Source organism: Pteropus alecto, unplaced genomic scaffold, assembly GCF_000325575.1.
Source record: "Pteropus alecto unplaced genomic scaffold, ASM32557v1 scaffold74, whole genome shotgun sequence".
In the NCBI taxonomy this organism is placed as follows: Eukaryota; Metazoa; Chordata; class Mammalia; order Chiroptera; family Pteropodidae; genus Pteropus; species Pteropus alecto.
Window position 1 is genome coordinate 692,586 of NW_006436291.1, and position 21,708 is coordinate 714,293.

A 21,708-nucleotide genomic window follows, 5' to 3' on the forward strand; every position below is an offset into this window, starting at 1 on the left:
TCGCCCCATCGTCACCCCGCCCCACCATCGTCACCCCGCCCCACCGTCACCACTGTCACTGTCTCCGCCACCGTCGTGGCTGCGGCCCCTTGTCTGGCACTTCGCTCTCCCAGTTTCTTCACTAATAACTCTCCAGGGCAGAAGCGGGAAGCAGGCAGCGAGGACATGGCCCCGAGATGGCGCTGTGTTCTTCTCTCCCTGGCCACCCACAGGCCCCTCTGTCCCCGCTGGGCCACCTTCCGCCACCTTCCCTAGCGCCTCAGGCAGGGCCCTGCTCCCGGGGTGCGCAGTGCAGGGCGGGTGTGAGTTGGGGCCCTGGCCTGGGGGTTGTCGGGTGTGGCAGGAGCCGTGACTCGGGCTCTCCCCACTCGGCGCCCCCAGGTACTCCTTCCAGGACGAGGAGGACATGTTCATGGTCGTGGACCTGCAGCTGGGCGGGGACCTGCGCTACCACCTGCAGCAGAACGTCCAGTTCTCCGAGGACACGGTGCGGCTGTACATCTGCGAGCTGGCGCTGGCCCTCGACTACCTGCGCAGCCAGCATATCATCCACAGGTGTGCACGCCGACGGGGCGGGGCGCCCGCCTCAGCGGGCTGGGACTGGCCCGGGGCGGACCACCTGCAGGGCGACAGCCCTCCGCCAGAGCCCTGCCGGGCTGGCTCCTGGGCCCTCTGCCCAGCCTCGCCCGCAGACCTGCCTCCAGGTGTGGCGCCCGGGCTGATGGGCCCCTGGCTCCAAGGCCAGCCCAGCAGCTATATGTCTGATGGCCACCTGGGGTGGATCCCGTCTCAGCTGGGCTGAGCGCAGAGAGCCATCGGCTCTTGGGGACCCCAGGACCTGGCCACATTGGGGTGGCCTTCGCCTGGTCTGTGTAACTGCAGGATCCTTGCTGCCACCTGGCAGAGGTCCGTCATGTCCCTGGGGAATTCGGACGGACGTTAACATTCGCCGAAAGCAGGTGAATTAGGGAAACAACGCTGCGTCCGAGCGAAACAGCGCCGTGTGCGCAGAGGGCGGCCGGCGAGGCGCGTGCGTTTTCGCCCCGCGGGATGCCGGTTGCGTTCCCCGGTCGCGGCTCAGGCACCAAGCCCTTACTGGGTGCCTGCAAGTCGGACAGTGTGAGGCCTGGCATCGCCCCAGCCCCCACTGCGTGCAGCCCGGGCGCGGGAGGAGCGTCTGCCCGGGCGTCCGGCCTGCGGCTCTGCCCGCGTGTCCAGGGCCGGCATCTCCCTGCTGCCGCTCTGGTCTCGGGAGCTGGGGCGACCCCGCAGGGACCAGAACTTCACTCAGCTCTGTCCGCACAGCTCCAGGTGGGGAGGGGGGCCTCGTGCTCTCGCATCTCCCCGGGGCCCACGTCGCACCTGTGGCCAGGTGGAGGCCCTTAGAGGAGCCCCAGCCCCACCAGGGCAGGGACAGGAAGGGTTTGTGACGCGTCTCCCCCCTTCCTGCCCCTTCTCCAGAGACGTCAAGCCCGACAACATCCTGCTGGATGAGCAAGGTGAGCAGTGGCGGGAGGCCGACGCGGGTGAGGCCCCAGCCCGCAGGGCGCGTCTGTCCCCAGGACAGCATGTCCCCTCTCCTCCCAGGGCACGCACACCTGACCGACTTCAACATCGCCACCATCATCAAGGACGGGGAGAGGGCCACCGCGCTGGCCGGAACCAAGCCGTACATGGGTGAGCGCGGCCCCCGCCCAGCGCAGGCCCTGCCAGCCCGCCGGCTCCTGCTCCCCGTGGCTGCCGGGGCCAGGTCCCTCCCCTAAGGGCACAGCCGTAGGTGATAGGAACAGCTGTGTTTGATCCACGCGGAAGACCGCGTGACCCGTGTGGGTGACGGCCGTGCTGAGATGGCCAGCCCACGCGGGCTCTGGGACCCCGACTTGATCTGGGCGGTTGGTGGGGAGGGTGCGCGGGGAGGGTGGCTTGCCGGCCCAGCTCTGTGGCCTGCGCATGGGGACGCTTAGCGCCCCTCCCCTTTCTGGAAAGCTCCGGAAATCTTCCAGTCTTTCGTCAACGGGGGGACCGGCTACTCCTTCGAGGTGGACTGGTGGTCGGTGGGGGTGATGGCCTACGAGCTGCTGCGTGGATGGGTATGTAGCTGCTTGGCCTCCAGACCCCAAGCTGCATGCACACCGGGGTGGCCCGGGAGCCTGGGGAGGGGTGCAGCTGCACCCCCAGGGTCTCAGGGGTGGCTTTATTCTCGTTGGCAAGGACAGTGCTTTCCGTTGCGAGTCTGGGTGGCCATGTGAGGCCTGAGGGCGGTGGAAGGGGTCACTGGGGTTTCTTGCCGGTGGTGGGGCTGTGTGCCAGCCTTGGGGGCAGGCAGGGTGGGAGCTGCCCGCAGTTCCCACGTGCGTCCTGGTGCTCCTTCTGGCCTGGGCCTCGAGCTGCCCTCCCGCCCCTCGTGGGGGCCTCCCGGGGCACCGTGTCCTTAGCTGCCCCCAGGTCCCCGTCCCCAAAGAGGTGGCCCTTCGGCTCTCCAGAGCCCACCCGGCCAGCCCCTGGGGGCGAGAAGCCCTCCAAACCTGCCCATCAAGTCCCAAGCAGGATGGGAGGGTGCGCTGGACATGCAGCGGGCACAGGGACAACACTGTGCCCCCCGCCCAGAGGCCCTACGATATCCACTCGGGCAATGCCGTGGAGTCCCTGGTGCAGCTGTTCAGCACCGCAAGCGTCCAGTATGTCCCCTCCTGGTCCAAGGACATGGTGGCCCTGCTTCGGAAGGTGAGGCCCCTGGGAGTGTGGGCTGGGACGGGCCTCCTGTCCTGAGGGCGGCTGGCGGGTGGTGTCCCTCTGCAGCGGCCAGCAGCCTGCGGGGTGGCCGGCTGTCCTGTAGCAGCCCGGCCTGTCTGAGCACTGGCGGTGGGCTGGACCGTGGGAGCCGTCCCCTCATTTAAGCCCCACGGCCTGGTTCTGGGACACTGTCCGTCACCGTCTCACAGGTGCCCGCACTGAGGCGTGAAGTTTGCCCCGTGTGCTGGGGGGAGGGTGCAGGTGGCCGGTGGCGGCTGTGCTGTGCCTTGACCCCGTGCCCCTTGCTCCTCTGTGGGAGGCGAGCAGCCAGGGCCTGCTGCCAACAGCTGGGCCACCCCCCAGGAGCAAGCGGGGGAGACCCCGGACGCCCCTGCACCTCCCATGGCCCGCAGGCATCTGTAGCAGCCCAGGGTCACCCCGCTCGGGGCCGCGGGGCTGTGCCGCTGCCTCTGGCGTGCCTCCCGTGGAGCCGCTCCTCCAGTGGCCACGCAGCTGCCCCGAGCCGCACTTTGAACCCATCGGCCACGTCCTGAGCGGGTGTGGGAGGACGCCCTGGACATGCAAGGCCCGCAGCCGCTGATGCCGGGCCCGCAGGGTAGTCCATGCCCCTGCGCCTGCCCAGAGACCCTCAACCCTGAGCTGTGTCCAGGCAGCCGGAGGCCCCTCCCTGCCCCCAGGGAGCCTCTGCACCCGGTTTCCCTGTACAGGAGGGTCACCTGGTGCCACCTTGGCACCCAGAGGCCCTCGTGGCGAGTGAGGGTGATGCGTGCCAAGCCCACGCCTGGGGAAGCCGCAGACTGGGCCCGCGGTGTGTGAGAGGCCCAGCCGCTGTCCCGCTGGGCCACACTCAGAACCCCGGGGCCTCATGGCGGCTGTGACAGTCACTGGCCTGTCACCGTCCTGCAGTTAGCCAGGCCGAGGCTGCCACCTGCTGGCGCATCTTGGCAGCACCTCCCCACAGACGGCAGGCAGGGCCCTGTGCCTTGCTTGGGCTCCAGGGGCTTGGCCCGTCCGCTCAGACCACAGTGTCCCCTTGGTGTGTCACTGCGCTGACGCGGCCGCTGGCCTGAAAGCCCCGCCACCCTTCCTCGCCGGAGCCCTGAGGTCCCGAATGCCGAAAAATCCCCGGCCCCGGCCCCCCAGCCCGGCGGGCTCTGACGCGGGCCTCGTTCCAGCTCCTCGCTGTGAGCCCCGAGCACCGGGTCTCCAGCCTGCAGGACATGCGGGCGGCCCCGTCGCTGGCCGGCGTGCTGTGGGACCACCTGGGCGAGAAGAAGGTGGAGCCCGGCTTCGTGCCCAACGTAAGCTTGCGGGCGGCTGGGCGGCAGCGGTGGCGGTGCTGGCGGAATCTGGGATCGGGGGGTGAGCTCAGCGGATCTGGGATCGGGGGTGAGCTCGGCGCCCTGCCCCCACAGAAAGGCCGCCTGCACTGCGACCCCACCTTCGAGCTGGAGGAAATGATCCTGGAGTCGAGGCCCCTGCACAAGAAGAAGAAGCGTCTGGCCAAGAGCCGGTCGCGGGACAGCAGCAGGGACAGTGCCCAGTCCGTGAGTGCCGCGTGCGGGGCCCTCTCCGCCCCAGTGTCCCGCCAGGCCCCGGCACACGGGCGCCCGGGGAGCCCTGCGCACGGCCATCCCAAAGTCCCGAGGCCCAGGCCAGCCGCTCCGAAGCCCTGAGGCTCTCACAGTGTGACCTGGTCAAGGGTGCAGCTCAGGCCTCGGGCCGCGGCATCTGCGCCTACCGTGCCCCAGGCTGCGAATGGGCGGGCTGAGCCTGTCACGCGCTCATGCGTCCCTAGTGCCCAGTGATGGCCAGCGACCCATGGGCCGCGCGACTCCTGCCCCACCTGTCCCACGCCACAGTGCACCCCTCCTCCTGCACCCTCCCCCCCACCACTCACATGCCACCAGCGAAGGCTCCGCGTTTATCTGGCCAGTGCGAGACCCGGCTCAGTCCTGTCTGAGAGTCGGCCTCCCAGCGTGGCCCCTGCGGCCAGCCTTCCCAGGCAGGCTCTCTGGGCTTAGACTCCGAGAAGGGAATCTGTGTACCAGGGTCAAGGCACCCAGAGGACCCAGCCTGGGCCGGGGAACGGGGAAGGGCCAAGCCAGGTGTGGTTTCCCACCACATCTGGCCGCAGAGTCACTGCCAGCCATGCCGGCATCCAGCCTGGGGCAGGGGCTGGGCCTCTGTACAGGAAATCCTTGGTCACTGGCTAAGGGTCACCTGGGAGCTGCAAACTCCCCTCAGGAGGGAACTATGGCTTCCTGAGGGCAGAGTTCAGGCCTCAGCAGAAAGCCACAGGCACAGGCCACGGGAGGAGAAGCAGATGGGGACAGGAGGGACAGGAGGGATCCCACCTGAGGGGACAGAAAGAAGCTGACGCCCACTACTCGTTCTGACTAACAGGAGAATGACTACCTCCAGGACTGCCTTGACGCGATCCAACAAGACTTTGTCATTTTTAACAGAGAAAAGTGAGTGTGCATGTGCACGTGTGTGTGGGTACGTGTGCATGCGCACGTGTGTCTGTGGGGGGGTGCGTGCGTATGCATTTGTGTGCACTTGCGTGTGCGTGGGGGGTGATGGGGCAGAGAGGAGTTTGGGACAATGGACCAAGATGTGTGTGTGGGTACGTGTGCATGTGCACGTGTGTCTGTGGGGGGGTGCGTGCGTGTGCATTTGTGTGCACTTGCGTGTGTGGGGGGGTGATGGGGCAGAGAGGAGTTTGGGACAATGGACCAAGGTGATTTTGGCCACGCAGGTCCTGACCCCAGTAGCCATGTGGCATTGAAGGGCCTGGGGGCCCTGATCCCACCCTCCTGGGGGTCCGAGCAGCACCCTGGACAGGGACCCCGCTCAAGCTTGTGGCGGGGAGTCCTCGGGAACCTTAGTCCTGAACTAGGGCCAGTGGCCAGAATGTCCTGGGGAGATGCTTGGTGGCCTTCCCAGACGAGGGCGGACAGCTTCTTTGGCGGCCCCTGCAGAGTCACCTCAACCCCCACCCTGCCCTGAGTCACTCACTTGGCAAACATTTACTGCGTGCCACGGACTGTGGGACGGAAGGGGCACAGCCAGCTGGCAGGGAGAGACAACAGGCCACAAATAGCCAAGACGGCTCCGGGCGGAGAGAGAGCTCTGTGGGGGAGCAGTGGCAGGGTGAGGCCGGAGGGCTTCCTGGAGGAGGTGGCTCTGGGCTCTGGCTGGAAAGATGAGCAGGATTGGCTGGTGCTCTGTCCTGCTTCGATGACCAGGATGACATGTGGCACTGGTCGAGGACCCTGGCCACCATTCTGGAAGTCAGGGCCCGGGTAAAAATGGGGCTTGGCCAAGCTCTCTGCAAAGCCTTGTTCCAAAATTACTGCCCCCAGAACTTGACTTAAACTTAGCCTCCTTGTAGCTCCTGGCTGGAAATGAGCTGAGCTTTGCTGGGCCGGGTGCCTGCAGCCCGCCTGCCCTGTGCCGGCCCCACATCTGCCATCGGGAGGGGGCTTCTGCCTGGGCAGAGAGGCCTAGCACCTGCTCCAACCGTGGCCCTGAGGGACACTCGAGTCCCCAGGCAGGCTGTGGACGCTGAGAAGTGGGCCGGGCCTGCTGGTGAGGCTGCACACAGCCCCTGCCTGTGCTTCCCTCCAGGCTGAAGAGGGGCCAGGACCCCACGAGCCAGCCCCTGCCGGCGCCCGAGGCCGGGCGTGTGGATGGCGAGGCCTCGGCGGACGGTGAGGAGGTGCGCCCCTCCCTGCCCATGTGCGGCCCCATCTGCCCCTCGGCCGGGAGCGGCTAGGAGCCTGCAGCCCTGAGGAGGTGACTCATTGCGCTGGAGACTCAGGTCCACCAGAGGGACACAATGACAGCCCAGCACCGACCTTCCCACGGAGCAGCCCCGCACGCCCAGGCACAGACCCGAGCTGGTGGCCACGCCACTTCCACTGTTACAGTCTGACCACCTAGCTGCCACTGTGCTCTTGGAGGTACATGGTGACAAGAGGCTGGTGTGACCCACCGTGCCGGACAAGGAGGGCAGGTGCCACCTGGGCCCCTCCGACTACGGGTGATGGTGGCGGGAGGCCCACGGACTGCCTGGCCTCCCGGTGGCCGCTGCCTGCCTCACTGGCAGGGCGCGAAGCTGACTTGAGCCTGTCCCTCACCACTTCCAGCTGCACGCAGGCCTGGTCGCCCGGCCCTGCCGTCGGCTGCCCAATGTCCGTGAGCTTGCCGCCCAGAGCCGTGGGGTGGCACAGGGTCCGCAGTTCTTGTGCATCGGGGGGAGGGCCGGGGGGGAGGCGAGGGTGTTTTATAGACCTGCAAACTGTTCCGGCACTTCCTGTGGTGTTTCTGAAGTTTGCACCTCCGTGAATTACAACAAACCTACTCGAGTGCGGAGCCTCGTGCGCGCTGCCCCTGCTGAGCGCTGCTGCTGTTCACAGCTCCGGCCGGCCGGCTCCCACCGCCAGCGCCCTCGGCACCCCAATCCTGCTGCTGGGCTGGGTGCCCCACTCCTAACCTGGGAGCCCTGAGGCTGCGGTGGTGTGGGGGATGCCTGCTGGAGGGCGGAGGGGCCCCCACAGCGCTGGGCAGCGAGGCAACTGTGCGAGGGCGAGGCCACGACACTGACGGTCCTGAGCAAGAGTCGGCTGAGCCGGGCGGGTGGGGAAGGCAGGTTAGAGGGGCCTCTGGCCCCTGGGGGTTGGATGTTGGAAGAGCAGCTGGGTGTGCCCACGTGGGGGACACGGGCCTAGTTACTCCCAGAGAAGCCAGGGTCCAGAGGTGGGCAGTGCTGGAGGACCTGGGGCGGGCAGGCCCGAGAAAGTGCTGGTGGGAGTCTGGTGCAGTCAGAGGCAAGAGCGGGGGTGGGAGTTTGTAAACATGTAAATCTGGGCGCTTCTGAGACCCCCGAGGACAGCACGTGTCTCCCGGGTTGGTGGCAGGGATGTGGGTGTGGTCTGGCTTTGTGATCACCGTCTCTCGCCAGGGGAGGGGGACACGATGCAGTGGACCTTGGCCTTGGAGCCCTGGGGACTTGGTGGGACCAGAAGGACCGACCCCCTCCAGGGGCTGCCCTGGGCCAACGGGGCTTTGTGACAGGAGGGGGCCGTGTTCCCTCAGACATGCTCCTGGCCACCAGTCAGAGGCCCTGGTGGTGCGAGGCGTGGGGGGGGCCCTGCCCCTGACCTTCCCAGCTTGTCCTCCCAGAGGCCACGGCCATCGTGCTCCTGGGCTGAAGACATCCTTCGGGGAGCATCCCACAGTGGGGGGGACAGAAATGGAACCACTTTTATGAGAAAGATGCTGAGGCGAGGGGGGCGGCCTCACAGCTCCTTCTTCCGGAAGGTTCTGGGCAGCCCAGCCTGAGGGTTTGGGTCAGAACCCTGAGCTGCTCTGCCTGGAGCAGGCAGGGCCCAGGCTGCACGCGTCTGGTGGGGGGTGGTGGTCAGCCGCAGGCCAGGGCCGTTGCAGCAAGTGCAGGCTCGTGGCCGTGTCACCGCTGGCCTTTTGCCAGACAGCTTGGACAGAAGCCCTCGCAGTCCAACCCTGTCCCCTGAGCACCTGGCCGTGGGTCATCCAGTTCCTCTGACCACCCGGCTGTCCCTGACCTGCAGACCTGGGCTCAGGGGCACAGTTTCCAGGTACCCCCAGAGGGGGACCGGTCTCCGCAGCTCACTGCCGGCCTTGCCCCTGCCCCGCCCAGGCGGAGCAGCGTGGTCCCTGTGGGTGGTCCAGAGTCCATCTCTGCAGCCGGCATGGGGGGCGGCAGGATGGTCCCAAGGGCCCGGCGCACACCCGCTCATGGGGGTGGTGGGGGACAGAGAAGTCGACAGAGCTTCCGATGCAGACGCCTTTAATTGACGCAGTCTCCATCAGACCAGGTGACAGTGTCGCGGTCGGGCCCCTGGGGCATGCAGAGTCCTGGCCACAGCTGTCGTCACTGCACAAAACCGCTGCTCTAATAAACTACTGGAATGCACGCTGAGTAGCAGAAGGAGCACGTCCTAGCTAAAGGGCCCCCAGCTCCCCCGGAGGCGGGGTCTGGTCCCTGGAGAAGTGTGCCCACGCGGCTGCAGGACCCCCACCCGAAGCCACCCTGCGCTGATTCCCGATGGGTCCCTGAAGTCACAGCAGCCCCGGGTGGGGGACGGGGACAGGCTGCAGCTCTACAGGTGGCCGAGGCGGGCTTCAAGGGGCCGGGCTTCACACGGGAAGGGAGCAGAAGCCCAGCCTCTCAGCCTGCCCCGTGTGTCGTGAGGCCCTGGTTCCCACAGCCGCTGCTGGGCGGCGGGCTTGCCTTCCCGGGGCACCCAGCACCCCCTGGGGCGGGGCCACCAGTGCCGCCTGGCTGTGAAGACGCAGCCGTCTCCTGGCGGGGCTCTCGAAACAGGCCCCGGGCCCGAAAGGCGGTTTCTGGAGAGGGGAAGGAAGGCCAAGCACCTTTCAAAGTCGGTTTGGCAGGGGAGAGCAGCGCGCGCCCGGGGGTCTAGGACAGCGAGGTGATGTTGGAGCGCCCGCCAGGGGGCGCCATGATCTTCTGCGCCGTGCGTCTGGCGATGTGGTCGTCGGCCTGAGAACCTGCAGGGAGGCGGGGCGTGGGCGAGGGGCGGGTCTCACACGCGGCCCCGGCTCAAAGGCCCGCCCCCGGCTCTACTCACCCGACAGGCTGAACCCCGACTGGTGCAGGTTGCGCACGGGGGGCACTGGGATCTTCCCCGCGCAGGACGCGCGCGCCTGGGCACCGCCCCCGGTCTTGGCGGGCACCATCACCTCGTGGACCGGCCCGTCATAGAGGCCTCGGGGCACGCCGTGGATCTCGGCCAGCTGCAGGACCAGGGGGCCGGGTGTGAGGGGGCTGGGCACCCCGCAGCTGGGGGGCCAGGCGCTCCGCCGAGATCCCGGCCCACTCTGCTCTGCAGGGCCCTCATGGGGCGCAGGAGCTCCGGGGATCCCTGCCAAGGGGGTGTCCGCCTCCTCCCACCTTGACACACATGCTGGCACACGAGCACACCCGCCCCGTCTCTGAGGCCCGCGGCCGAGCCATGAGCCCTGCTGGGGACAAGAGGGTCCCCGCAGAGGGGGCACTGCCTGGAATCAGAAACCAGCCTCCGCAGTCTCTGCCTCCTCAGGACCCGTCGCCCCGTGTCCCCAGCACAGCCCCTTCCGCTGGCCCTGAGGGAGCCTGGAGATCCAGGCCCCAAAGTCCCCGGCATTTCTCAGTAGCCAGCATGGTGGACGAACAGTCCACGGATTGAAGCAAAACCTTCAGGTGCGCTTGATTCCAGCTGGTGTCAACCTCAGGATCTGCGGTTTGATCCATGACAGCAGCGCCCGAGCCCAGCCAGGGGCATCGTCTGAACCCTGCCCCAGGGGGGTCTCCTCCAGGCAGAGGTGCAGGCTCGGCTGTTGGGCGTCGAGTCCCAAAGACTCCGGTCTGAGTCCAGCCCCTATCCCATAGCCCCGGGTACGCGACTGGGAGCCCATCACCTGTCCGCACCTCAGGTGTCCCCTCTCTCTGCCTGGTTATACATGAGGCTGCGATCTCACAGAACGCGCCCTGGAGCCCACCCCTCGGGGCACGAGAGGGATGGGAAGGGACACGGGAGACTCGGGGTGTGTGGCCGGGACCCTGCCTCGCTCGGTTCCTATGTCAGATCAGGGGAGTGACTGAGGGCCGACAGCCTGAGAGACGGACCCCAGGCCCTCTCCCCACGGAGGGGCCCAGCGCGGGCCCTGGGGCCTGACACTCAGTGCAGACATCCTTCCCGGACGCTGGAGTGCCGAGCGGGCGGGCCTGGCCAACGCCCGGCGCATCCGTCAGATGCGAGGCCACGAGGAGACAAGGAAGATGCGGAACGCGCTCACGACACCCCGGCCCACGAGGCTGGCGTCACAGGACGCTGTGAAAAGCGCTCGGCCCTCGCTTAACGCACACCTGTGCCCACCCGGAGCCTCTGCTTTCATCACCCAGGGGTGGCCACGAGTGACGCACCTTTTTCCCTCGATCCACAGCCCACAGGCCCTGTGGGTAACTTGCAGAGCCGCCGCTAAGAACCCCCCGGGGAGCAGGCCCTGGGCGGCCGGGGGGCTGACCGGGAGGAAGAACCTCCCGGACACGGGGCGGTGCGAGGACCCCCACCTTGCCGCCCGGCTGGGGCCTCACCCTGTTGCGCGCCTTGATCCTCTTGTAGACAAAGTCCGGGAACGTCTTCCGAGGGACGAAGCGGCCAGCCCCTGGGGTGACCGACAAGTTCCCGTCCTCCAGCACAACCCTGCCCTGACTGATGACCACCACGGGGGCTCCCCGGCACTCGACGCCTTCAAACACGTTGTACTCCACATTCTGGGGAGACAGGGCCAGGGGTCCAGCACTGCCCCCAACACAGCCCGAGCCGGCCGGCATCCCTGTGGCCGCAGACATTCTCTGTGGGCAAGAAGTGGCCACGACCACCTGTGCCCGTCCCACATCTTTAGGACAGAGAGCGCTGGACAGGCCTGCATGGGGCTAGCTCTCCTGCGTGGCCGACGTCCTGGCTGAGGTGGCCAAGTGGCTGCCACGCCCCGAGCACACCCCTGGACTCCCCCAGAAGGCTGCCGGGGGCCCCAGCCCTGCTCTGCCGGGCTCGAGGCAAACGTCTCTCACCAGGTTGTGGCTCTTGGCAGAGATGATTTTCGTGGCCTTGGGGTTCCAGATGACAAGGTCGGCGTCAGAGCCCACAGCCACCCGCCCCTTCCTCGGGTAAAAATTGAAGATTTTGGCTGCATTTGTACTCGTCACAGCAACAAAGTCGTTCTCGTCCATTTTCCCCGAGGCCTGAGAAGCAAGAAGGCTAGCTGAGGGGTGGGTGTGCTGGTGTCCATGGTGTCTTTATGGACCGCGGCCCTGGCCCCCCGCAGAGAGCAGCATCAGACCCACCCTCCCGGGGGGTGTGGACAGGTCCCCCTCAGCCAGCCTGCCAGTGGGACCTTCCTGTGCACGAGGCCTGGTCTCTGTGCTCACTTTGTGGGTATATAAATAGCCATGTCTGCGTCCCCTGAGGGATGTGACAATCTCCCTGGGCGGCCAGGCCTACACAAGCAGGGTGGTGGCGAGGGGAGCCGGGGTTGGGCCCGGCCACGTGGGGCGCCGGGCGGGCCGTCTGTGTGAGGGGGAGTCAGAGGCCTCGGGCTTTCGGGGGGACCGTTGGTGTCACTGGGCGGAACCCTATCGGGAAGGGGCCGTGCTCAGCCCCAGCCGTGTGACATCACACTGGGGGGCCTGGCTGCCCGGTAGCCGAGGGGTTCCTCGGAGAGCCCCCGAAGGCAGGTGAGGTGGACAGCCGGCCCCCACACTCGACTCCGGCCCCCACACACGCTTCCTGGTCAGGCGCCGCCCGCTCCGGGGCAGCGGTGTGGGGGGCGCTCACCACACACTTCTCCCAGACCACCGACATGCGCTCCTCCACGCCGTTGGTGCCCTCGGGGATGAGCGTGAAGTCGTCTTTGCCAACAGCCTTCTGGGCAGTGGTGAAGGTGCAGTGGGCGCTGCCAGTCACCTGGAGGTCCCCGCTGAGGACAAGCGGGGGTCAGGAGAGCCCAGAGGGGCCTGGCCTTTCTCAGCTGGCCGAGGCCTGGCGGCTTCACCCTCCAGCACCCCACCCCTGGGGCCAGCGCAGCCGCAGGGGCCCGGGGTTGTCGGAGGGGCAGCGCTGGGCGGAGGCGCTGACTCGGGGGGTCGGGGCATCAGGGTGGACGCTCTGAGGTGGGGTGCTGGCTCTGGCTCACGCGGGAGGGGCTGGAGCTGCTGGCGGCCGAGGGCACGGTAGGGCGTGGGGCACTCGCTGCCTGGAGCCACCCCGCTCAGTGCTTACCTGGACAGCAGGGAGCTGAGGTGGTCCGCAGTGGTGGGGTCCGGGTTGATGGGGGGCGACGTGACGAAGGCCGCGGCCTTTGCCCAGTTCTGGCTCCAGTAGTGCGAGCCGTCGGTGCCCAGGCTGGCGGTGATGGGTTCCCCAAACACGACCACCCCTGTGGCGAGGCCCATGAGAGGCGCCCACGCCGGCACGCCCCCTGACCCCAGAGGGCGCAGCCTTGACACTGCCCCGCTCACACCCCTGCTGCCCGATTTCCCGACGGACGGCCCGTCCTGCTTCCGGGGCAGCTGGCACAGGCAGGCGGGTCCTCCCTGCACCCACCCCCTCACGCCCCCGCTGGGGGTCAGCACGGGCCTGGCTCCTTCTCACTCGCCCACCGCCCTCCAGCTACGCGGGCTCTGGGCGCAGAGCACCCAGCCCCCAGGATGTGCACCCCGGTGCCTGGACGCACAGAGGGGCCCAGCGAACAGTCACATGGGGCTCCAGACGGGACGTCAGCCGGGTAAGGCCGCAAGTAGACTCAGGCTCCCCCTGCCAACACACGCACGCACGCACACACGCTCACACACAGGTGTGGTGACTGCCATCCATTTCTGCGGAAACAGGGCCCCCTGGTGGCCAGCTGCCCTTTCGACCACAGGGGAGACCCGCCCACCAGCAGTGCAGGGACTGCTGGGTGCTGGCCGAGCTCCCAGGGGAGGCCGGGCCCGTGGCAGGCTGGCGGCTGCTTCCCAGGCGGGCCTGTCCTGCTCCGCGCCTTGCTTAGCCAGCCGAGCTCCCAGGGGGCCGAGGACGTGACCCCCAGGCCCACGAGGCCCTCCCCAGTGCCCGGCGGCGCTCACCCCGGCGCCTGGCTTGGGCAATCACGTCGGCCGCACTCTTGCTCATCACTTTGGTGACATACAGGGGACAGTTGGCCTGCTTGGCGACAGTGACGGCACGGTACACGGCCTCAGCTTCCACCTGCGGACGGGGACGCTCCGGCTGCGAGAGGGCCCCGGGGCCTCCCGACGGGTGTGGGCGCGAGGTGCCCACGATCACCCCAGGTCCAGGCTCGGGGCGCAGAGGGCTGGGAGGGGCCCAGGGTCGGGCTGACGCAGCTGTCCCCAGGGCCCAACCCGCCGCCTCTGCCCCGAGTCCTGGGCTTGGGGTGACTGCTGATCATGGGGTATGAACGGAGGGAGCAGGGCCACCTGTCCACGTCCCCCGGGTGAGGACAGCGTGACCGCAGCCCTGCCGGGGCCTTGGGGCCGGACACCCCATAGGAGGGCGGGCCTGGGCACCCAGCGGGCACAGTGCCTACCTCCTCGGGGCGGCTGAGCACATGGCCCTCAGGGCCGGCGATGCCAAGCTCCAGCAGCCGCTTCTGCTCCTGAGGGAACCGACAGGGCACCATGTTCCAGCCGGGCCTGAGCCGGGCACGGCGCGCACTGCCCAGGAGCCGCTGCGCCCTGAGCTGAGCCCTGGGCCCCCCGAGGTCCCCCCAATCCCCAACCACAGAGCTCAGATGGAAGAGAGGCTGCAGCGCCCTGGACCACAGATGAAGGGCCAGGCTTGGGGGGCGGAGGGGCTTGCCGAGGTCACAGGTCCTAGCCGACGTGGCCAGGATGAGTCCCCGGCCTTGCCCGCCACGCTGAGTGCACTGGGCGCCGCACGGCCGTGGGCAGTGGCATCCCGTGCAGCGTGCGTGTCCACGCGCGTCTGCCATGGCGTCCCACTCACGTCAGGACGCACAGACGCCAGGCTCTGGGGTGTAGAATGGGGGGAAGCGAGGCCCGCGACCTCATAACGAGACCCCAGCACAGGCGTGGCGCCCCCGCACGCCTGCCCAGCCCCGTGTGCTGCGCTTGACCGCACCCTCCTGGCCGCGTGCCCAGGCTGGGGTCTGAATCGGAGGCACATGCAGCGCTGCTGGCCTAAGGCTGAACAAAGGGACGAGGCGCCGACTCCCCACCTGGCCCCCCAAGTCTCACCACCGTCCTCCTGGACCTCGGGTGGGGCAGGGCCAGCCCGCCCAGGGACGTGGTCTGCGGGCTGGACTGCAGGGTCAGGGAGGCGCCCTCTGTGTGTGACCTCCCCGCAGGCCACAGGACCTGAGCCCCCAGTGGCCCGCAGGCCCGGGGCTGTGGGCGTCAGGCAGAGGGGACCCCGAAGGCAAGAGGAGGAAAGGTGGGGGCACAGGCACCCCACCTCGCAGCCTCAGGGCCGAGGGGAAGGCCATGGGCTCGGCGCTCCCCAGGGCCGTGCAGGCCGTGGCTGAAGGACAGGCCACTGACCCCGCTGTGTGCTGTGGCCAGAAGGCAGACAAGGGTCCAGTTCCCACGGGGCCGCAATCTGCGGGGGCAGGGGGTGCTGGGGACCCGCCACAGTGACATTCTGGTTGGGGAACTTTTGAGAAGTGATGGTCATGGGTGGTTTGTGACGAGAGGAGGGCCCAGGCTCCCCCGACGCCCCACTGGCTACACCGCCGCCCGCAGACGCGCTTGCTCTCCCCCCGACCCCGGGTTTGCGGATGAAGTGCTCGTCCCGGGGCCCCTCGGCCCGCCCCCTCGGCCCGCACCTCCTCCACGATGTCCCCGTTCTCTGCGTGCACTTGGGCCACGGCTCCCAGGTCCCGGATGATGCTGAAGACCTCATACATCTGGGCGGAGGGGCGCATGCCGTGTGGGTGGTCTCTCCCACAGCAGCCCGAGCAGTCCCGCGTGCTCCCTGCCCGCACCTTACCTGGCCGTCGGTGCACTGGCACCTGTCTTTGTACGCCATGAAGACCAGGAAGGAGTTCACGCCTGCAGGGGGGGCGGGCGGGGGTCAGACGCTCAGCTTCGTGGAGCCTCCGCTGCTCCCCCATCTCCAGAGGGGCCAGGCCGGGCCGCATCTCCCATGGCTGCTTCCCCGTGGCCCAGCAGCCCTCGGCCCTGACCCCTAAATGCTCACCAAGAAGCCGCAAGGAGGCCGGGGTCAGCCCAGGCCCAGTCCAGTCCCCCTCACCCGCCCCGCCTGCTCTGGGACCCGGGAGCAGACACAGGGGAGAGCCCCGCCCCCACTGACGCCACTTCCGTCAAATCCGTGAAGCTCTGCTGAGCGCCCGCTTCAGGAATCCTTCGAAGGAAGCGTGACCCCTGCTGCCGGCCTGGACCGTTCAGCACAGCAGGAGCCGAAGGTTTTAACCTTCTCCTTCCGGAAGGACCTGAAGATGCCAGAACGTGTGGCGCTTCCCTTTCACCCACGGCCAAGAGAAGGGCACCGCGGCGACAGCTGTAACCGCCGTGTCCTCTGTAGGGAGGACGGTTACAGGCCACGTCCCCAGATGCAGGGGCAGACGGCCCCTTCAGAGGGAGGTCAGACCCCAAAGGGCTCTAGTCCCACTTCCTCTGCCCCCGGCCACCTGCCCTGAACGCAGATGAACACGGGGCCGGGTGCCGCCCCTGTCCCCCGAGACCAGGGAACTTGGCTCCTGCTGCCCCTCGGCCTGCCGCTGCTCACCCTTGTCCCTGACCAGGGCCTCCAGCTCCTCCCTGATGCTCTCGTGCCAGCGGGGGACGTCCACGTGCAGGGAGTAGTCGCAGCAGGCCCCGCTGTCCGCTCGCTCCCGCCACTGCTCGAAGGCCGCCAGCAGGCTCACACCCGCGTCAGGGCACACGTGGTCCACTGCAGGGGTAGGGCGGTCAGCCGGGCTGCCCAGCCCAGGCGCTGGGAATCACCTCGGCCTCCCACGGGGACTGGTTTCGTGTCCCCAAGAGGTCAGAAAGCACATTTGAGATAAGCAGAGCACAGGCCGTGGCACCTTAGCTAGGCACTCCTGTCCAGAGGCCTCTCCAGCCCCGGCTGCCCGGCCTCCCTCTGGGCAGAGAGAAAGGTCTGGCTCAAGCCACCCCGCTCCCTGACGGACACGTCACACCCCAAGGGGCATGAGCGGCAGCTAAAGGCCTTGACCTCCAACACAGGTCTCCAGCTGAGGGAGGCGCACCTTGGCAGAGGGCGCCACTGTCCTGCTGTTGGACAGTGTGTGGGGTGGCCCCCTCGCGCCTCGCCAAGCGCACACCTGGAACACCGCCACCCTGGGGAAACCGGGCCTGCATGTGCCACTGAGCTGTCACCCCCGCCCACCCACGCCGACCTCACGTCCGAGGTCCAAACATTGCTCACGCCCTCTCCCGGCTGAGAGGAAGAACTCGGAGGGGCGGCCCACAGGAAGGCACGCTGCTCCCCGGGGTCCCTGGACCACGCTGTGCCTCCCTCCAGCACCCCTCACGCGGGGTGCCCAGGCTTCCTCAGTCCAGATTGGGAAGCCTGGCAGGGCCCCATGGGAGCAGGTGCCTGTCCCACCCTGCGGGCCGTTCACAGCTCCAGCCTGGGGCCGGCAGGTGGAGGAAACAGATGGCTCAACAGAGGCCTCTCTCCCCTCACGGCTCTGTGACGTCTCAGCACCGGCATGAGCAGATGACATTAACCACAAAGGTGTCCTGGTTGGCCAGAGCCACCAGTGACCAGCATAAGCAATGTCCTGAGATGACCAGTCTCCTGAGACAAACCGAAAGATGGCCCGTTGTGGGTTTTGCACTTTGCGGTTAAGTAAACCAAACCGCGCCATGATTGGGGCACTGGCTAAATGTCACCTATGAGGCTCTGCATCCAGGTGGCAGCAGTGACAGCATTTCCTGAGCAAAGACTGTGCGCCAGGCACACAGCTTATGTGCACGAGCTAGCCGAACCCTCCGGCCCCCTGGGAGGGCACTTTCCGCTACCCCAGTCAGGAACCTCGCCTTCTAGAAGTCGACTCCGTCACCTGAGGCCACACGGCTAGGACCGGGTACAGCCAGGGCTCAACCAGGCTGTGAGATCAGGTCCGCACCGGACGCTCCGGGCTGACGGAGGCAAGGCCAAGGCCGAGAGGAGGGGCTGGCGGGCCGGCCCCTGTGTCTCATCCAGGTTCCTGCGCTTACCGCCAGCGAGTGCTCCCCACCATCTGCCGAGTGGGGCGTCTCCTCGGGGCTTTGAGGGGAGCTCGTGGGCTGAAGCCTGCTGGGCTGCTGTCGGGCCTGGCACGGAGCCAGCGCGACCCAAATGCTAACACTGGTGGCTGCTGACAGGGTAATGGTGTTTCGTCACCTCTTCTTCTAAAAACACAGCTTCCACCTTTAACTCCTCTCGACACAGGCAGGGACCGTCTGCAAACCAAGCTTCAGAGGTGGGAGGTTCAGGGGCAAATGCGCCTGACCTTTCAGGTGACATGACTCCTCTGCTGGCCAAAACAGTCCTTTGCCAGCTGCTGGCTTCCCAGGAAATAATAAAGAACTGGGCACACATCCACTGGCTCCCCCGGGAATCCCAGGGGCATCCAGAGCTGGCCAAGGCAGAATGACTCAGAATGAGAAACGGGGTGACAAAGGGAGAGGCTCCAGGATTTCTCAGATTGAGGTAGAATTCAGGGGAAACAGGGCCAGTAAACTCCACTTTGCCACACACCTGGCTGGAGGACCCAGGTGGGGACACTCACGTATCATGGTGGTACCTCCCGCGAGGGCTGCCTTGGTGCCTTGACAGAAGTCATCAGCCGGGGTCATGCCCAGGACAGGCATCTGCAGCCTAGTGTGGACGTCCACTCCACCGGGCAGAACCATCAGGCCGTGGGCGTCGATCGTCCTGATGTCCCCAGGGACGACGAGGTTCTCTCCGATTTGCCTGAAAGCAGCACGGAGATGCGGCCGGTCAGGAAGCCCGATGGGAGCCCGGATGGGAGCCCGAGCAGCCCCCACGATGTGGCCGACCGGGGAAGCGCGCGTGCGGGTCCCCGTGCCTGAGCCCGAGGGCCGCGTGGCCGAGGTGTCACTGGGCCCCTGGGGACCACCCTGCGAAGTGGCTCGAGGTGGTCAGCGTGCGGGCCCCATGCCTCATGACTGCACCTCTAGTGTCCATGGAGGGGTGCACTGCCCCTCACTGACCGGCTGCAGCTGCTTGGCACAGCCCAGCAGACACGCTCGTAGGTGCGGCCAGTAAGTATTTCTTAAGCCCCTGCCGTGAGCCCCGAGTCGTTCTGAAGCCGTGGTGACACAAGGCACATGGCAAGGTTCCGCCACCGCTGGAGGCCTGGCGAGCGCCGTGTCCAGCGCACTGCCCGGTGACGTGTGCTCAGCGTGCTCGCTCGGGGCCGCGTGGCGACTCTGGCGGGAACTTACTTTATGAGGCCGTCTTCCACGTACACGTCGGCGTAAAAGGACTGGTCGTCATTCACCACCTTCCCGCCCCTGATCACAAGGCGGTCACTCTGTTGGGAACAGAAAAATGGCCAGTCTTCTCCAAGCCGAGTTACCCAGCATCTTCATCCATGCCTCCTGCTCACTCTGGGTTTACGGCTGGGACATCCGGGCACAGTCTGCACACGACAAACTCAACACAAAAGCCAGCAGCACTCGCTGTCCCTGGGGACCGGGCAAAGGCAGCTGTGGATGGACGCAGCCCTACCCCACTCCTAAGGGCCCTCCCCGCAAGGCCCAGCCCCCAGCCCCACAGAGCACAGCCCCTAAGCCCCCAAAGTACAGCCCCCAGACCCCCAAAGCACAGCCCCCCCCAAAGCACAGCCCCCAAAGCACAGCCTCCAGCCCCGCAAAGCACAAGTGCATCCCCACAGCCCTCTAAAATACCTCCCAAAGTACATTCCCCAAGCTCCCCAAAGCACAGCCCCCAAAGCACAGCCTCCAGCCCCGCAAAGCACAACCCCCAAAGTGCATCCCCACAGCCCTCTAAAATACCGCCCCCAGCCCCCAAAGCACAGCCCCCCAAAGTGCAGTCCCCAGATCTCCAAAGCACAGCCCTCCAGTCCTCCCAAAGCAGTCTCCCAGCTCCCCAGCCATCCAAAGCGCAGCCCCCAGCCCCCCACTGGCTAGCAGACTGCTCTGCCAAAGGCACAGGGATGAACAGGGGAACTGGCTTCTCACTTTGTCAAGGAAAACCCAATGTTGGTGAGTGTCGCCGTGAAATGTGTCATATTTACACTTTCGAGTTTATCACTGAACCTCAGGCCCAGGCCGAGGAGGGAGGTGAGCCAAGTCCACCTCGGCGTCTAGGACTGGAAGTCTGCCCTTCTCTTCCAGCCCACGAGGGGGCTCCCTATGGCTCAGAGGGAGCTGCCCCCCCCCCCAGACATCACACAAGAGGCCATCAGAAACTGTGACAAATGCAAAGACTCATGGAGACAGGGGAGGAAACTGTGACAAATGCAAGGACTCATGGAGGCAGGGGAGGAGGTGTGGCTGCTTCAGGGCCAGAGAAGGGCCTGTCTGAGGGGCTGGTGCTGGAGCTGACAAAGGCCTGGACAGCGAAGCCCGAGTCAGGAAAGAGCTTGAGGTAACACAGGCGAGAGCATCAGGGGCCTGGAACCTTCCGAGGGCAGGGGTGAGAGGCCAGGCAGGGGCAGGGGTGGGACATGCTGGGCTTGCTTGGGGGGCAGACAGTGGGCCGCCACGAGGGGCCTTCAGCACCGTTTGACGGACGTTTGAGCGGCCACGTGGGGTCTGGACAGAACACTGACCGTGCTGTCCGCTGATGGAAACCAAGTCCTCACCACCTGGGCGGCTTCCCAGGTTGTACAGGCGAGATGAAGGGCCTTGGCCAGGACCAGCGGGCTGGTGGGGAGGGACCCTAGGGGGCCTGGGAGCCTGGCGGCAGGGGCGAGGGGCCGGGACGGCATTGGGGCGGCCACACGTCCTGGTGCTGCCTGGAGGCACCCCAAGTGGGTGAACAAAGCATCAGAGGTTGAGGCTAGCTCTCCGTGGGTCACCCCCACAGCACAGAGCTGGGGCACAGGGCCCAGGCCTGACCCAATGCTCAGCAGCTATAAACCCTTCTAAGCACCCCGTCAAATGTCGGGAAGTAGAGGGGGTGGGCAGAAAGTGGGGTGTCGTGTGGTGGCGTCAGGGGTGATGGTCTGACCTCGGGGAGAATAATGGAGAGAAACACAGGAAAGAAAGGCAGAGCGCAGAAGGGTGCAGACGGGGTGCAGGGGGTACGTTTCCTCCCTCCTCTCGTTTGTGCCTCAAGGCTCCGCACGACTCGGCCAGCCGAGAATGACAGTGGCCCCCCCGGCACCAGCAGCCTGATGCCAAAGAGCCAGGCCACGCTGGGCGGTTGGCAAGAACTATGAGAGGCCACGAGATGGTCACTTATGAGCCTCACTGCGTTATCCTCTGCTCTTACGGACGCACACCTGCTGGGGCTGAATTCTCGGGACCCGGTCGACTAAAGGTGAAACCGCCACCCTGGTCTACAAAAGGGCTGACAAACCGGCCCGGCCCAAGGCAGCCCCTGACCTGTCCTCATACAGCCGGGAGCTGAGAATGGTTTCCATGTCATACCAGTTGAAAAACATCAAGAAAAGAGAATATTTCATGCCCCATAAAAATAATATGAAATCCAAGTTTCAGTGTCCACAGCTAAAGTTTTACTGCCTGTGACCACTCTCCTGGCAGGCCGGAGTCATGCCACAGGACCCTAGGGCCCCCAAAGCTGGAGATACTACTTTCTGGCCCATCGACAGAAGTGGCTCTGGCCCCAGCCCTGAGGGGCACGTCACAGTCGTCTACTCCGCCCAGCCTCTGCAGCCCCTGACGCACCCCTTCTTCAAATCCGTCTGAGGAAAGCCCCCCAGAGAGGAAGACTCCAGGCAGGAAGACTTGTCCCCTGCGTTCCCCCCCCCCACAGTTTTCAGGCATCTAAACTCAGACTCCGGGAACTTTCCAGGCTTTGGAACGGAGAGGGACATGTGGCTGGGATGGAGTGCCATGATCCCCACCAGGAGGGCAGCTCCCCTAAACCAGCTGCCTTAGTGTGACATAGTCCGGGGATGGGATCTTCCTGCCACTCCCGTCCGCCCCCTGCCCGCGGGTGAGGGGTTTCCTGCGACAGGCCAGATCAGACCCCTGCCTGTACTGGAGGGGAGGGTCTCCTTCCTTCTCGAGTGTCTCAGGAAGTGGCCGGCAACCCCACGGACCCCCCATCCTCCTCACGGACCCCACCGCCCTCCCACCCAGGCCAAATTCAGAGTTGGGTCTGAGGCCCTGCGCCTCCACCACCTTCCAGCTGGTGCCCAGGCCCGCGCGCCCGCCGCCCTCCGTCCCTCCCC

General features: G+C 66.6%; 2 protein-coding genes across 2 annotated transcripts in view; one reads left to right on the forward strand and one right to left on the reverse strand.

Annotated features, from left to right (window-relative positions):
* The window catches only part of STK32C (serine/threonine kinase 32C), a 45,781-nt gene extending 38,574 nt beyond the window's left edge, over positions 1–7,207 (forward strand). The window contains exons 4-12 of the mRNA XM_015590165.2: positions 382–555; positions 1,462–1,499; positions 1,588–1,677; positions 1,987–2,090; positions 2,608–2,724; positions 3,930–4,055; positions 4,170–4,301; positions 5,161–5,228; positions 6,388–7,207. Coding sequence (XP_015445651.1) covers positions 382–555; positions 1,462–1,499; positions 1,588–1,677; positions 1,987–2,090; positions 2,608–2,724; positions 3,930–4,055; positions 4,170–4,301; positions 5,161–5,228; positions 6,388–6,535 — 997 coding nt within the window. The 3' untranslated portion in view covers positions 6,536–7,207. The remainder of the gene's footprint in view (positions 1–381; positions 556–1,461; positions 1,500–1,587; positions 1,678–1,986; positions 2,091–2,607; positions 2,725–3,929; positions 4,056–4,169; positions 4,302–5,160; positions 5,229–6,387) is intronic.
* Positions 7,208–8,573: 1,366 nt separating this feature from the next.
* The window catches only part of DPYSL4 (dihydropyrimidinase like 4), a 15,227-nt gene continuing 2,092 nt past the window's right edge, over positions 8,574–21,708 (reverse strand). Inside the window, exons 3-15 of the mRNA XM_025047547.1 lie at positions 18,767–18,855; positions 18,088–18,272; positions 16,074–16,238; positions 15,315–15,376; positions 15,151–15,231; positions 13,894–13,962; positions 13,433–13,553; positions 12,588–12,744; positions 12,144–12,285; positions 11,381–11,551; positions 10,901–11,080; positions 9,396–9,561; positions 8,574–9,315 (exon numbers count right to left, since the gene is read on the reverse strand). Coding sequence (XP_024903315.1) covers positions 9,224–9,315; positions 9,396–9,561; positions 10,901–11,080; positions 11,381–11,551; positions 12,144–12,285; positions 12,588–12,744; positions 13,433–13,553; positions 13,894–13,962; positions 15,151–15,231; positions 15,315–15,376; positions 16,074–16,238; positions 18,088–18,272; positions 18,767–18,855 — 1,680 coding nt within the window. The 3' untranslated portion in view covers positions 8,574–9,223. The remainder of the gene's footprint in view (positions 9,316–9,395; positions 9,562–10,900; positions 11,081–11,380; positions 11,552–12,143; positions 12,286–12,587; positions 12,745–13,432; positions 13,554–13,893; positions 13,963–15,150; positions 15,232–15,314; positions 15,377–16,073; positions 16,239–18,087; positions 18,273–18,766; positions 18,856–21,708) is intronic.